Below are 15,579 nucleotides of genomic sequence, written 5' to 3' on the forward strand. Positions count from 1 at the left end.
AATGAACAGCATAGAGACAGAAGTGATGACACTTCTGCAGGATCCTTGTATTCCTTAATTTCACAATGTCATTGGCATCGACATTGTATAATAAATTGTGTATCTGTAACACTGGGGTAACAATGACCAATGATTAGAGTAACGCCGAAATAGAGAAACGCTGCACATGATTTCAGAAATGGTAATATGATGGCAGATACACACATTTGAACAAAAAACTAATCAGTGGTCTGTATTGAGCATTAATCGAGTAACATGCATGATATAGTTGGAAACACTGATGGCTTCGCAGTTCAATGATAACGTTGGATTTTGTACAACCATATTTTAACACATTTTGTCATGTACAATTTTGAGTCACAACAGGTTCGCCAGCTCTTGCGCAAGAAAATCAGCGCTACATGGTGCCATATGATTTATAGCGATGGAACTTCCCAGCAAACGGTATATTCTAAACACTCAGCTGAGAGCCAGCAGAGAGTTGGAAATCTTTTAGTGTATGAGCAGTCAACGTAACTATATATATGTTGTTAAGTGGGAGTGTTCCATTTGTTAGTTGTTGTGCGTATTTCTTTTTCATCTACATCTACATCATTACTCTGCCATTCACATTTAAGTGCTTGGCAGAGGGTTCATCGAACCACAATCATACTATCTCTCTACCATTCCACTCCCGAACAGCGCGCGGGAAAACGAACACCTAAACCTTTCTGTTCGAGCTCTGATTTCTCTTATTTTATTTTGATGATCATTCCTACCTATGTAGGTTGGGCTCAACAAAATATTTTCGCATTCGGAAGAGAAAGTTGGTGACTGAAATTTCGTAAATAGATCTCGCCGCGACGAAAAACGTCTTTGCTTTAATGACTTCCATCCCAACTCGCGTGTGATATCTGACACACTCTCTCCCCTATTACGTGATAATACAAAACGAGCTGCCCTTTTTTGCACCCTTTCGATGTCCTCCGTCAATCCCACCTGGTCAGGATCCCACACCGCGCAGCAATATTCTAACAGAGGAGGAACGAGTGTAGTGTAAGCTGTCTCTTTAGTGGACTTGTTGCATCTTGTAAGTGTCCTGCCAATGAAACGCAACCTTTGGCTCGCCTTCCCCACAATGTTATCTATGTGGTCTTTCCAACTGAAGTTGTTCGTAATTTTAACACCCAGGTACTTAGTTGAATTGACAGCCTTGAGAATTGTACTATTTATCGAGTAATCGAATTCCAACGGATTTCTTTTGGAACTCATGTGGATCACCTCACACTTTTCGTTATTTAGCGTCAACTGCCACCTGCCACACCATACAGCAATCTTTTCTAAATCGCTTTGCAACTGATACTGGTCTTCGGATGACCTTACTAGACGGTAAATTACAGCATCATCTGCGAACAACCTAAGAGAACTGCTCAGATTGTCACCCAGGTCATTTATATAGAGCAGGAACAGCAGAGGTCCCAGGACGCTTCCCTGGGGAACACCTGATATCACTTCAGTTTTACTCGGTGATTTGCCGTCTATTACTACGAACTGCGACCTTTCTGACAGGAAATAACGAATCCAGTACGAATCCAGTCGCACAACTGAGACGATACCCCATAGGCGCGCAGCTTGATTAGAAGTCGCTTGTGAGGAACGGTGTCAAAAAGCTTTCCGGAAATCTAGAAGTACGGAATCAACTTGAGATCCCCTGTCGATAGCGGCCATTACTTCGTGCGAATAAAGAGCTAGCTGTGTTGCACAAGAACGATATTTTCTGAAACAATGCTTATTACGTATCAATAGATCGTTCCCTTCGAGGTGATTCACAAAGTTTGAATACAGTATATGCTCCAAAACCCTACTGCAAACCGACGTCAATGATATAGGTCTGTAGTTCGATGGATTACTCCTACTACCCTTCTTAAACACTGGTGCGACCTGCGCAATTTTCCAATTTATCGGTGAGCGAGCGGTTGTATATGATTGCTAAGTAGGGAGCTATTGTATCAGCGTAATCTGAAAGGAACCTAATCGGTATACAATCTGGACCTGAAGGCTTGCCCGTTGCTTCACAACCCCTAAGGTATCTACTTCTAAGAAACTCATGCTAGCAGCTGTTCGTGTTTCAAATTCTGGAATATTCCATTCGTCTTCCCTGGTGAAGGAATTTCAGTGTGCCTGTGTGCTGTGTGGCTTTGTTTTGTGTGTCTGTGTTTGTATGTTGGTGCTGAATGTTTGTTTTTGTGTGCTAGGTGTGATTAGACTGTAAGTAGACGAGCTGAGTGTCACTCGCCTGACGACCGCGTGTCGTGCTCTGCTGTTGCAGCGGAGGGCGACCTGTGCGACTTCAGCGCGCGCACCACGCACTTCGCTGCGCGCCGCGACGCGCCGCAGGCTCTGTTCTCGGCGGAGACGCGGCCGGCCGCGGTGCGCCGGCTGTACGAGTCTGCGGCGCGCACGCCCGTGCCGCTGATGCGCCAGCTGGACCGCCACCGCGAGGACGGCCGCCGCTGCTCGCGCTTCTTCCTCTGCACGCCCGTGCTGGGACAGCGCCGCCGCCGGCACGCGCGCCTCCGCAGCGCCGACATCGACATCGAGACGCGCACCGTGAGTACACAAAACAGGCTCTCTCTCCGGTGCGCTACACCAGTCAACAGTCGGTACAAGTCGGATGACTTCGGCCGGTAGTCACTTGTTTCTGGTTATAGCCAACGTCAGTTAGCCCTCACTACTGTGTGAGGTGTGCTGTGTCACTTACTTGTACTTCACTCTGTTGTACTGTTTGTTTTGCTTCTGATTTCCATCGGGGCCTGATGGAACCCCTCTCAGATTCTACACATTACAGTATACTGCTCAGAGTTCCTACTACAAAACCCATGTCTTCTGCCTGGGAGTGGAACTGGTACAGCTAGAATACGTAAAGGGTGTTTTCGTAAGAGCGTGCAAAAATTTAACAGGACGTTGAGGATTCTCCATTGAACAATTTGAGATAAAGAAACTGGGATCGGAGAAGTCAACTTAAGAAGATAATAGGAATAAAATCATGTTAATGTGTCCTTTTTTATTTACGTTAGTTGTCCATTCGGAATGGAAAGTGTCTTGAAAGGAGGTTACAAGGTGAACATCAACAGAAGCAAAACGAGGATAATGGAATGTAGTCGAATTAAATCGGGTGATGCTGAGGGGATTAGATTAGGAAATGAGACATTTAAAGTAGTAAAAGAGTTTTGTTATTTGGCCAGCAAAATAACTGATGATGGTCGAATTAGAGACGATATAAAATGTAGACTAGCAATGGCAAAGAAAGCGTTTCTGAAGAAGACAAATTTGCTAACATCGAGTATAGATTTGTCAGGAAGTAGTTTCTGAAAATATTTGTATGGAGTGTAGCCATGTATGGAAGTGAAACGTGGACGATAAATAGTTTAGACAAGAAGAGAATAGAAGCTTTCGAAATGTGGTGCTACAGAAGAATGCTGAAGATTAGATGGGTAGATCACATAGCTAATGAGGAAGTATTGAATCGAAGTGGAGATAAGAGAAATTTGTGGCACAACTTGACTAGGAGAAGGGATCGGTTAGTGGGGCATATTCTGAGGCATCAAGGGATCACCAGTTTGGTATTGGAGGGCAGCGTGGAGCGTAAAAATCGTAGAGGGAGACCAAGAGATGAATACACTAAACAGATTCAGAAGGATGTAGGTTGCAGTGGGTACTGGGAGATGGATAGGATAGAGTAGCATGGAGAGCTGCATCAGACCAGTCTCAGGACTGAAGATCATAATAATAACAACAACAACAACAACAGTTAGCTGTAGGCCGGCCGGAGTGGCCGTGCGGTTCTAGGCGCTACAGTCTGGAACCGAGCGACCACTACGGTCGCAGGTTCTAATCCTGCCTCGGGCTTGGATGTGTGTGATGTCCTTAGGTTAGTTAGGTTTAATTAGTTCTAAGCTCTAGGCGACTGATGACCTCAGAAGTTAAGTCGCATAGTGACCAGAGCCATTTTTGAGTTAGCTGTAAATTCCATAACTGACACAATGAACGTACCATTCGTACTGTATCTTACACAACATCCTGAAACTGACAGTCATCGGCGAACAAGATTCTGCCGCACTCCCACGAATATTCACGGTGTGATTCGAATCACATCTCAGGCAGCTGCAATTCTGGAAACTAATTGCATCTCCGTATCGACTGCGGTCGCATATACAAATAACTTTAGATATCCCGATAGGAAATAACCAAGGAGAGTCTGGTCAGTTGATCTCGCAGGCAATGGAATAGAACCTCCACTTCCAATCCAGCGACCAGGAAATACAACACTGAGACTGTTGCGGACATCCATACTGAATTAAGGCGGTGCACCTTTATGTTGTATCCCTATCTTCTCACGAACAGCCGAGGGTGCATTCTCCAACAAGTTAGGTAGAACTCTGCAGCAATTCGTCTGGAGTGTGTGCAGTACGAGGCCTGCCGCTGTGAGGACAATCTTCGATATTGCCGTGCCCGCTTTCATCGCGTAATCTGCTTGCCCACCGACTAACTGTACTGCGATCGACAGCAGCATCTCCATATATCTTTTTCAACCTGTTGTGGTTTTCACAGCACAGGAATTCTATGACAGCACGTTGCTTCTGACGAACGTCAAGTGTAGCAGCCACCTTGGAAGACATGCTGTGACGGCGACACTCACGGGAACAGGTTCAGCTAAGTTTGAAAACAAACGAGAAGAATGTATCTACACATTGCAAAACTTTCACATATGCAGAATGAAAACTGTATTTTTACAAAAATAGTGTGCATTTCATGAAATGAATTTTATCCATAGTGGATGCTGTCGAACTCCGTGACTGTTCCTTTATCGGGTGTAGAAAAATATCCGCTACCAGTCACAATAAAAGATAATTTATTTGTCACACGACCGGTTTCGGGCTTGCGCCCATCCTCAGGTAATGTTTTATATATTGTCTGTCTTGCACGGCGACGGTATCTTCTGTATGGCATCTTTCAAGTCCTGATACATTGGGTACACCTGTACCACCTTGTACAATTGCGACAGTTAACCACCCATTACCATGGGAAAATGTATCGTTCAGATCAATACTGAAGTTCAATCTACATCCACAGAAGACAGCGGGTCCATCTAGTAGTGAATGTGCAGCGACAGATTTTATGGTATTCTTCTTCTTGTCAGCAGCAGATGTTGTCATTTCAACGTCTTCTATTGTTTTATATATTGTCTGTCTTGCCATACAGAAGATACCGTCGCCGTGCAAGACAGACAATATATAAAACAATAGAAGACGTTGAAATGACAACATCTGCTGCTGACAAGAAGAAGAATACTATAAAATCTGTCGCTGCACATTCACTACTAGATGGACCCGCTGTCTTCTGTGGATGTAGATTAAACTTCAGTATTGATCTGAACGATACATTTTCCCATGGTAATGGGTGGTTAACTGTCGCAATTGTACGAGGTGTTACAGTATAAACATGTAAATGAATGTATAAACACCTGAGGATGGGCGAAAGCCCGAAACCGGTCGAGTGACAAATAAATAACCTTTTACTGTGACTGGTAACGGATATTTTTCTACACCGGAGTGTGCATTTCTTTTGGAGTGACCCTCGTATTAATTCGTTACTATACACAGCGTAGATATTTTTCAGCATATAAAGCGTCTCTTAGTAATTTCCCTATTTTACGTATTTCGATTTGTATCCGTCATACGAGCAATTATTCATCATTGCTTTTGCTAATAGACGAATGTTGAAAAACGGTCCAAATGCATGTAATATTAAAATTACAGCCTTGGCACAAAATATATTCAGGAAATGACAATGCCTCTTTGATGACGGCGACATATGCAGCATGCTATACTCACTGTATAGCCAATCCTAGTCCGTGATCTTACCTAGACGTGTTATAAGACATCTATGCAAATTAATTGACGGTTCGAACACAAAATCTGAATCAGTATCTCGGAACTTGCAGCAAGATTCTACTCCGCCTTAGCTTTTGACGTTCGAATGCAAAATCTGAATCAATATCTCGAAACTTGCAGCAAGATTCTACTCCGCCTTAGCTCTATACATGCACAAACGCCGTGGACTGAGCTGTTGTGAAAAAAAGGACACGCCTTTCTTCCCACGGCGGCAGTTCTCGCCGATCCTGTAACGGGAGCGGTACGCCGCATTCTTGTGGTGTTGCAGAACAGCGGATGATATCGCAAGGTCGGCGGGCGGTTTTGCTAAGAAAGGACTAGACGTCCGGAGGTGGCACTGTGCGCTCGAGAGATGCGGCAGGAGCTTTGGTGTGGGATATCCAAGGGCAGGTGGCGGGCCGTTGTAGAAGCTGCGGCGAGTTCAAAGCTTCTGTAATTGGAGGGGCTAAGCTGTTCTTTCACGTCGGTGGCGGGTTTTCAGACGAGAAATATGGAGGGGTCGGGTGACGGGCTTCGGCGCCGTGCTGTATTCCCAACCCTCTTACTTTTTTCGTTAACCGCTTTCAGCCCTCTCGAGAAGTGTCCGTTGGTGTCTCAAGAACGACGCCCTTTATACCGCTCCTGGGTGGCTTTAATCCGTTTAGTACTGTTGTTATGACGGGGACTGCTGCCGAAGTCGCAGTGACAGCACAGGGACTCTTACATTCCTTGGCGCAGCGTCAGCAGTACAGCGAAACTGAACGGACACTTATGACCAAGAATATCACCCACCGCTGGTCGCTCCAAAGTCGCCCTACTAGAGTCTAGAAGCTCCTTTTGTTATTGTCACAGCGTTAGACATTCAGGACAAGAATTATGACTCACTGAAGACAGACTTTGTTCTTGTTCTTCTTTGACCATGGTATCCAACGTAGTTCGCCGGTCAGCCTATCTGACTGCCAAGCGGAGGGCTTAGGTTCAGTGCCCGGTATTATTTTTCTGTGGTGGGAGGACTGGAACGGACTGCACTCGGCATCGTGTGGCCAGTTGACGAGCAACTCGAATGAGATTTAGCGGCTTAAAGAACTGGAAAGCCGACGCGAAAGCGGTGTGCTGATCGCATACGGTTCCGTAACCAATACAGTTTTTCGTAATTCCTTCACGAAAGAAGACGAAGTAAATATTCCAGAATTCGAAACCAGAACAGCTGTTAGCAAGAGTGGCATAAAAGTAGATATCTTACGTGTTGCGAAACAACTCAAATCACTTAAGAAAGGCAAGTCTTCCGGTCCAGATGGTATACCAATCAGGTTCCTTTCAGAGTATGCAGACGCAATAGCGCCTTTCTTAGCAATCATATCCAACCGCTCACTTGACGAAAGGTCTGTTCCTAAAGACTGGAAAGTAGCACAGGTCACACCAATATTCAAGAAAGGAAATAGGAGTAACCCATTGAATTACAGACCCATATCACTGACCTCAATTTGCAGTAGGACTTTGGAGCATATACTGTACTCGAACATTATGAATCACCTTGAAGAAAATGACTTACTGATACATAACCAACACGGATTCTGAAAATATCATTCTTTTGCAACACAGCTAGCTCTTTTTCCCGTGAAATGAGTGTTGTCGACAAGGGATCTCAGATCATTCTATATTCCTAGATTTCCAGAAGGCTTTTGATACCGTTCCTCACAAGCGAATGTTAATCAAATTGCTTGCTTATGGACTATCGTCTCAGTTGTGTGACTGGATTCGTGATTTCCTGTCAGAGAGGTCACAGTTCGTAGTGATAGACGGTAAATCATGTAAATCATCGAGTAGAACGGAAGTGATATCTGGCGTTCCGCAAGGTAGTGTCATTGGCCCTCTGCTGTTCCTGATGTACATATATAATCTAGGTGATAATCTGAGCAGCCCCCTTAGATCGTTTGCAGATGACGCTGTAATTTGCCGTCTAGTAAAATCACCAGACGATCAATTCCAATTACAAAATGATCTAGAGAGAATTTCTGTATGGTGCGGAAAGTGGCAATTGACACTAAACAAAGAAAAGGGCGAGGTCATCCACATGGGTACTAAAAGAAATCCGATAAATTTTGGGTATACGATAAATTGCACAAGTCTAAGGGCTGTCAATTCGACTAAATACCTAGGAATTACAATTACGAGCAACTTAAATTGGAAAGACCACATGGATAATATTGTGCGGAAGGCGAAACAAAGACTGCGCTTTATTGGCAGAACACTTAGAAGATGCAACAAACCCACTAAAGAGGCAGCTTACATTACACTTGTCGTCCTCTGCTGGAATATTGCTGCGCGGTATGGGATCCTTACCAGGTAGGATTGACGGAGAACATCGAGAAAGTGCAAAGAAGGGCATCTCGTTTCGTCTTATCGCGCAATAGGGGTGAGAGTGTCACTGATATGATACGCGAGTTTGGGTGTCAGTTACTGAAACAAAGGCGGTTTTCTTTGCGGCGAGATCTATTTACGAAATTTCAATCAACAACTTTCTCTTCAGATTGCGAAAATATTTTGTTGACACCCACCTACATAGGGAGAAAGGATCATCATAATAAAATAAGAGAAATCAGAGCTCGAACGGAAAGATTTAGGTGTTCCTTTTTCCCATCCGCCACTCGAGAGTGGAATGGTAGACAAGTAGTATGAAAATGGTTCGATGAACCCTCTGCCAGGCAGAATTGCAGAGTAACCATGTAGATGTAGACGCCATATGGCAGAGGATGAATCCGCAGGCAGTCTGATTGCGGAGTTATTTCCATTATCCAGTGGTTTCCGGGTTTTCGGCGTGTTCGTCCGACATGCAGCTGACATTCTACACCAATGGCAGTCAACCTGGTCCATACCCCCCACTAATGGGCGTTCCAACTTTCTTGGTGGGCGGAAGGCGGTAGGGTTTTTAAAAACATTCCGATCAGTTTTTCATAGTATTTCGGTATAAAGCATTTGGTAAGTAATTATTATCATATTCTCTAACTTGCTGTAAATCTGCTTTATAAATTTTATAAACTTCCTTTCCTACTTTGCAAGTCACCGTTACTGTGGGTTTGCGTTAGAAAATCTTATTACTAACAGTGATGCAAAAATGGGCGGTGGGTAAAAAGTTTGACTACCTCTGCTCTAGAACATCCCAAAAATTCTCTCTCGGGTTCACGATGGGACATTGAGCAGGCCACTCAAGTAAATCCATCATATTTCTGTCTCAGCGTTGTGCAACGATCCTTGTTTTGCACTCAGAAATATTATTTTGAGAACACATACTCGGTTCTCGACTGTTGTCACATATTATTGTCTAAAACGTTTTCATAAGGACCTGCGTACCCTTTTCCCGTCAGCCAAAACTTCCATGGAGAACGAGGGACAATAGTTAGATACAACCCGGAAGATACAAATTTCAAAGAACGCAAGATGACACAGATGTTCTAAGATATGTAATCGCAGAAAGATAATGAGTGTAGATTGAAGGTTTTCACGGCCGGTAATTGCGTTATTACTGATATTTGTTTTATGGGCATTAGGCCGCGGTTCAAGGCATAATTCACCGCACAACGTTTGGTCTCCTCCTCTTGCTGGATACATCGTCAGGAACTTTAATACTCAGAAATCAGTTACAGTCTCAGACAAGCTCAGCAAGCCGAATTGTTTATACCGGCAAGTTATAATTATAGTGAGACTACTCTCAGATGTCCAGTGCGGACTATAATTGTGGTATGGTAGTGAGACTTCGTGGATATTCTAAGCATTAATGCGGAGCCAATTTACTCTGAAAGAAAATAGTTCCAATTTTGTCCACCAGGTGAAAATCTGGCACAGTGAATGCAAGAAAAACATACAGAAATTACCATATGTATTATAATTCATTAGGTACGGGACGTGAGAAGAAAAATTCAAAAAAGTGAGATAGCCGTAATGTTGATTTTATTATTAATAGACGCTTACACAACTTGTTCAATATGAGCGCCGGAGACGTCGACGACATGTTGTACGGCCTCAAATTTGCACCTGGTGACCAAAATTGTAACTAATTTTCTTGCCAACGTAAATCGGTTCCGCATTAGCATATGTACCAAGTTTCGCTGTCATACGGTAGTTGCAACTCAATTGGACCTCCGTGAGCAGCTGCACTTTAATCATAACCACCCGGTATGTGTCCGAGCAACGGCCGGATCGTGACGTCATCAGACCACTGCGTAAGATCGCGGAGTCACGCCGACGATTGCTATGGAGCTTGTAGGGGGGAAGAGTTGGCAGTTTTTGTTCTATTTAGCAGTAAGGCACACAACTTGTCTCATTTGAGTCCTCCCTCTCTCCTGTTAAAGTTGTCTTTGTGGTTTTGAATTTCTATGCCCCCTCTGTACGTCCTACCGTGTTAATGATTAGACGTTGCTAAAACCGCAGTGTCAGAGAAACGTATTTGGTTGGTTCCCCGGTACCAGTGCAGTATCTGCTACTGCTGATTTATCCTCCTTGCCCAGGGTACAGTTCCTCGTGTGTTCCTTAAGACGGGTTTTAATACCCCTTTTTATAGTTCCTATTTATACTTGGTCGCAAGTGCATGGGATTTTATGTACTCCTGTTTGCGCAAGCGGGGGTCTTGGGTCCGTTGCAGTGCTCAAATTCTGCGCAAATATGAGTGAGTCATCATGCATCATGTTATAAGGGAGATTTTCTTCACACTTCACCCGAAGTTGCTGCATATCCCTTTCCTCTAGTGGCAAGTGGTGTATACTGTTCAGTCGCCTTGAAACTAGTAATCACAGAATATAAGACGATATTTAGGGAGACGGTGAGAGCGATGTCCCGTGTCGTATATCAAATGTTTTTGTGTTCACCCTCTTTCACATGTAGTACTTGGTCAGTCAGTTGACTGAACTTGCGCGGCAGGAAAGAACAATCGCTCTCCCGCCTCGCTGCCGCTAAGTACATCCTGCGTCCCGCGGAGATGGAAGAGGGCTTGCATGCACCCCGCGTGACTTAATTCGGAAAACTAAGATTCGTTGCTGTGGAGCATTCCATTTTGTTGAAGAGCAGGGAGCGGTATGTACACTCCTGGAAATTGAAATAAGAACACCGTGAATTCATTGTCCCAGGATGGGGAAACTATATTGACACATTCCTGGGGTCAGATACATCACATGATCACACTGACAGACCCACAGGCACATAGACACAGGCAACAGAGCATGCACAATGTCGGCACTAGTACAGTGTATATCCACCTTTCGCAGCAATGCAGGCTGCTATTCTCCCATGGAGACGGTCGTAGAGATGCTGGAAGTAGTCCAGTGGAACGGCTTGCCATGCCATTTCCACCTGGCGCCTCAGTTGGACCAGCGTTCGTGCTGGACGTGCAGACCGCTTGAGACGACGCTTCATCCAGTCCCAAACATGCTCAATGGGGGACAGATCCGGAGATCTTGCTGGCCAGGGTAGTTGACTTACACCTTCTAGAGCACGTTGGGTGGCACGGGATACATGCGGACGTGCATTGTCCTGTTGGAACAGCAAGTTCCCTCGCCGGTCTAGGAATGGTAGAACGATGCGTTCTATGACGGTTTGGATGTACCGTGCACTATTCAGTGTCCCCTCGACGATCACCAGTGGTGTACGGCCAGTGTAGGAGATCGCTCCCCACACCATGATGCCGGGTGTTGGCCCTGTGTGCCTCGGTCGTATGCAGTACTGATTGTGGCGCTCACCTGCACGGCGCCAAACACGCATACGACCATCACTGGGACCAAGGCAGAAGCGACTCTCATCGCTGAAGACGACACGTCTCCATTCGTCCCTCCATTCACGCCTGTCGCGACACCACTGGAGGCGGGCTGCACGATGTTGGGGCGTGAGCGGAAGACGGCCTAACGGTGTGCGGGACCGTAGCCCAGCTTCATGGAGACGGTTGCGAATGGTCCTCACCGATACCCCAGGAGCAACAGTGTCCCTAATTTGCTGGGAAGTGGCGGTGCGGTCCCCTACGGCACTGCGTAGGATCCTACGGTCTTGGCGTGCATCCGTGCGTCGCTGCGGTCCGGTCCCAGGTCGACGGGCACGTGCACCTTCCGCCGACCACTGGCGACAACATCGATGTACTGTGGAGACCTCAAGCCCCACGTGTTGAGCAATTCGGCGGTACGTCCACCCGGCCTCCCGCATGCCCACTATACGCCCTCGCTCAAAGTCCGTCAACTGCACATACGGTTCACGTCCACGCTGTCGCGGCATGCTACCAGTGTTAAAGACTGCGATGGAGCTCCGTATGCCACGGCAAACTGGCTGACACTGACGGCGGCGGTGCACAAATGCTGCACAGCTAGCGCCATTCGACGGCCAACACCGCGGTTCCTGGTGTGTCCGCTGTGCCGTGCGTGTGATCATTGCTTGTACAGCCCTCTCGCAGTGTCCGGAGCAAGTATGGTGGGTCTGACACACCGGTGTCAATGTGTTCTTTTTTCCATTTCCAGGAGTGTAGACTCCTTTGCAGTAGTTCTGCTGCGCAATTTAGACTGAGACGTACCAGTCCGTATGACGCCACTTAGAACATTCACTAACCCGTCTTCTAGTATATTTCTCTCAAGCGGCGCTTGTGAAGCATTGAGAAATTCCAAGACCGGATCAAGTGAATATTTTTAAGCGTTTCTACGTAACGTTCATAGAATTCGAAAGGCGTTCGACTCAGTTCCGCACTGTCGCTTGCTACAGAAAGTGCGCGATTACGGCCTATCCAATGACATATGCGGTTAGATAGAAAGTTTTCTAACAGATAGGGAGCAGTATGTCGTCCTGAACGGGGTAACTTCAACAGAAACAAGCGTAACATCAGGTGTGCCCCAGGGCAGCGTAATAGGTCCTTTGCTTTTTACGATTTACGCAAACGATCTGGTTGATGGTATTGACAGCGGCCTTAGACTGTTTGCCGATGATGCTGAGGTCTACAGGAAAGTAGTATCACACGAAAGTTGTGAACAAATCAATGAGGATTTGCAGAAAATAAATGTTTGGTGCAATGACTGGCAGTTATCTCTCAATATTAGTAAGTGTAACCTACTGCCTATAACAAGGCGAATATCCCCATTAATGTACGAGTACAAAATAAAAGATCAGTCTTTGGAAGCGGTAACATCAGTCAAGTATCTTGTCGAGACTATTCGGAATGATCTCAAATGGAATGATCAGATTACACAAGTAACGGGTTAGGCGAACTCTAGATTGTGGTTTATTGGTAGAATCCTGAAGCGATGCAGTCCTTCAACAACGGAAATAGCTTACAATACGTTGGTTCGTCGAGTCTTAGAGTATTGTTCGTCTGTATGGGCCCCTTACCAGTTGGGTCTGATTCAAGAGATTGAGAAGGTCCAAAGAAGAGCGGCAAGATTCGTGACTGGTACATTTAGCCATCGCGAGGCCGTTAACAAATCTCGTAGAAAGTTTGAAGTGGGACACACTTGCAGATAGACAACGCGCTAAATAGAAGTCGCTGCTCACTAAATTCCGAAATCCAATCTTCACCGAAGATGTAGAGCATATATTATTACCACCAACTTTCAAATCGCGTAATGATCATCATTCAAAGATAAGGAAAATAAGAGCTCGTACTGAGGCGTTCAGATAGTCGTTCCGCGATTGGAACAGAGGGGAGGAAATATGACTTTGGCACGAATTGTGCCCTCTGCCACACACTGCTTGGTAGCTAGCGGAGTATACATGTGGATGTAGAATTTGTCAACCTGGAAAAAGCGTTCGATATTGTAAAATTGTGCAAGATGCTTGAAATTCTGAGAAAAATAGGGGTAAAATATAGAGGAAGACAGGTAATATACAATATGTACAAGAGCCAGGAGTGCATAATAAGAGTGGACGAGCAAGAACGAAGTGTTCGGATTAAATAGGCTGCAAGACATGGATGTAGTTTTCCGCCCCTACTATTCAATCTGTACATCGAAGAAGCAATGATGCAAATAAAAGCAAGGTTCAAGAATGGAATTAAAATTCAAGGTGAAAGGACGTCAATGATACGATTAGCTGATAAAACTGCTATCCTGAGTAAAAGTGAAGAAGAATTACATCACTCCTGAATGGAATGAACAGTCCTAATGAGTACATAAGATGGACTGAGAGTAAGTTGAAGAAAGACGAAAGTAATGAGAAGTAGCAGAAATCAGAACAGAGAGAAACTTAACATCAAGTTTGATGACCACGAAGAAGATGAAGTTAAGGAATTCTGCTACCTAGGCAGCAAAATAAACAATGACAGACGGAGCAAGGAAGACATCAAAAACGAACTAGCACTGCCAAAAATGGCATTCCTCTACTAGTATCAAACATAGACTTTAATTTGAGGAATAAATTACTGAGAATGTACGTTTGGCACACAACATTGTATGGTAGTGAAACATGGACTGTGCGAAAACCGGAACAGAAGAGAACAGAAGCATTTGAGGGGTGTTCCTACAGAAGAATGTTGAAAAATTGGTGGCCTGATAAGGCAAGGAATGAGGAGCTTCTGTGCAGAACCGGAGAGGAAAGGAATATGTGGAAAGCACTGATAAGGAGAAGGAACAGGACGATAGGACACCTCTTAAGGGGGGTAGGACGTCAAACGGGCCGACTTGGAGCAGGAGAGGCACCACAGGACATTTTATTTTCTACTGTCTGTACTTTTACAAATAAACAAATAAATTCATAAAACTTTGTCAACATGACCAGGAAGGATTCAGGATTCACATTCATAGCAGTGGAAGTGCAAAAACATAACAAAATAAATTTTTTTTAGATATGAAATTTCATCATTTTTTCACTTACTGTTGGCTGCATTTGTTGCTATGGGTACATTTTTCTTCACAAGTAAGAGAGATTCTTTGATGAATTTTGCACAGCATACAAACCATATTTACAGGTGTATGAAACTCTAGAATTTTCCAAATCTATTAAAAACTGTGGTAAAAGTTGAGATAATTAACTACAAAGTTTGATTTTTTCTAAACATAAGGTTTTAAACGTAACAGCTCATTCATTTTTTCATAAATTAAATAGATTCTAGAGTTTCAGACACCTGTAAGTATGGTTTGTATGCTGTGCAAAATTCATCGAACAGTGTCTCTTACTTATGAAGAAAAGTGTACCTATAGCAGCAAATGCAGCCAATAGTAAGTGAAAAGATGAAATTTCACATGTAAAAAAAATGTTTTGTTATGTTTTTGAACTTCCGTTGCTACGACTGTGAATCCTGAATCCTTCCTGGTCATACTGACAAAGTTTTATGAATTTACTTGTAAAAGTATAGACAGTGGAAATTAAAATGTCCTGTGGTGCCTCTCCTGCTCCAAGTCGGCCCGCTTGACGTCCTACCCCCCCCCCCCCCCCCCCCCCTTAAGACATCGGGGAATGACTTCCGTGGTACTAGAGGCAGCTGTAAAGGCCAAAAGCTGTAGGGGAAGACAGAGATTGGAATACATCCAGCAAATAATTGAGAACATAGGTTGCAAGTGTCACTCTGAGATGAAAAGGTTGACACAGGAGAGGAATTCGTGGCGGGCAGGACCAAACAAGTCAGAAAACTATGACTTAAAAAAAAATCGTAACGAGGGCATTTCATTAGACGGTCCTAAGGGTGTGAACTTGGAGTATTTTGCAATGATTT

At 44.6% G+C, this 15,579-nt stretch overlaps 1 protein-coding gene across 1 annotated transcript in view; it reads left to right on the plus strand.

Moving 5' to 3' along the window:
* The window catches only part of LOC124778726 (serine-rich adhesin for platelets), a 493,495-nt gene that overhangs the window by 358,967 nt on the left and 118,949 nt on the right, over window positions 1–15,579 (plus strand). Inside the window, exon 2 of the mRNA XM_047253663.1 lies at window positions 2,309–2,589. Within this exon, the coding sequence (XP_047109619.1) occupies window positions 2,309–2,589 (281 nt within the window). The remainder of the gene's footprint in view (window positions 1–2,308; window positions 2,590–15,579) is intronic.

Source organism: Schistocerca piceifrons, chromosome 1 (assembly GCF_021461385.2).
Source record: "Schistocerca piceifrons isolate TAMUIC-IGC-003096 chromosome 1, iqSchPice1.1, whole genome shotgun sequence".
Lineage (NCBI taxonomy): Eukaryota > Metazoa > Arthropoda > Insecta > Orthoptera > Acrididae > Schistocerca > Schistocerca piceifrons.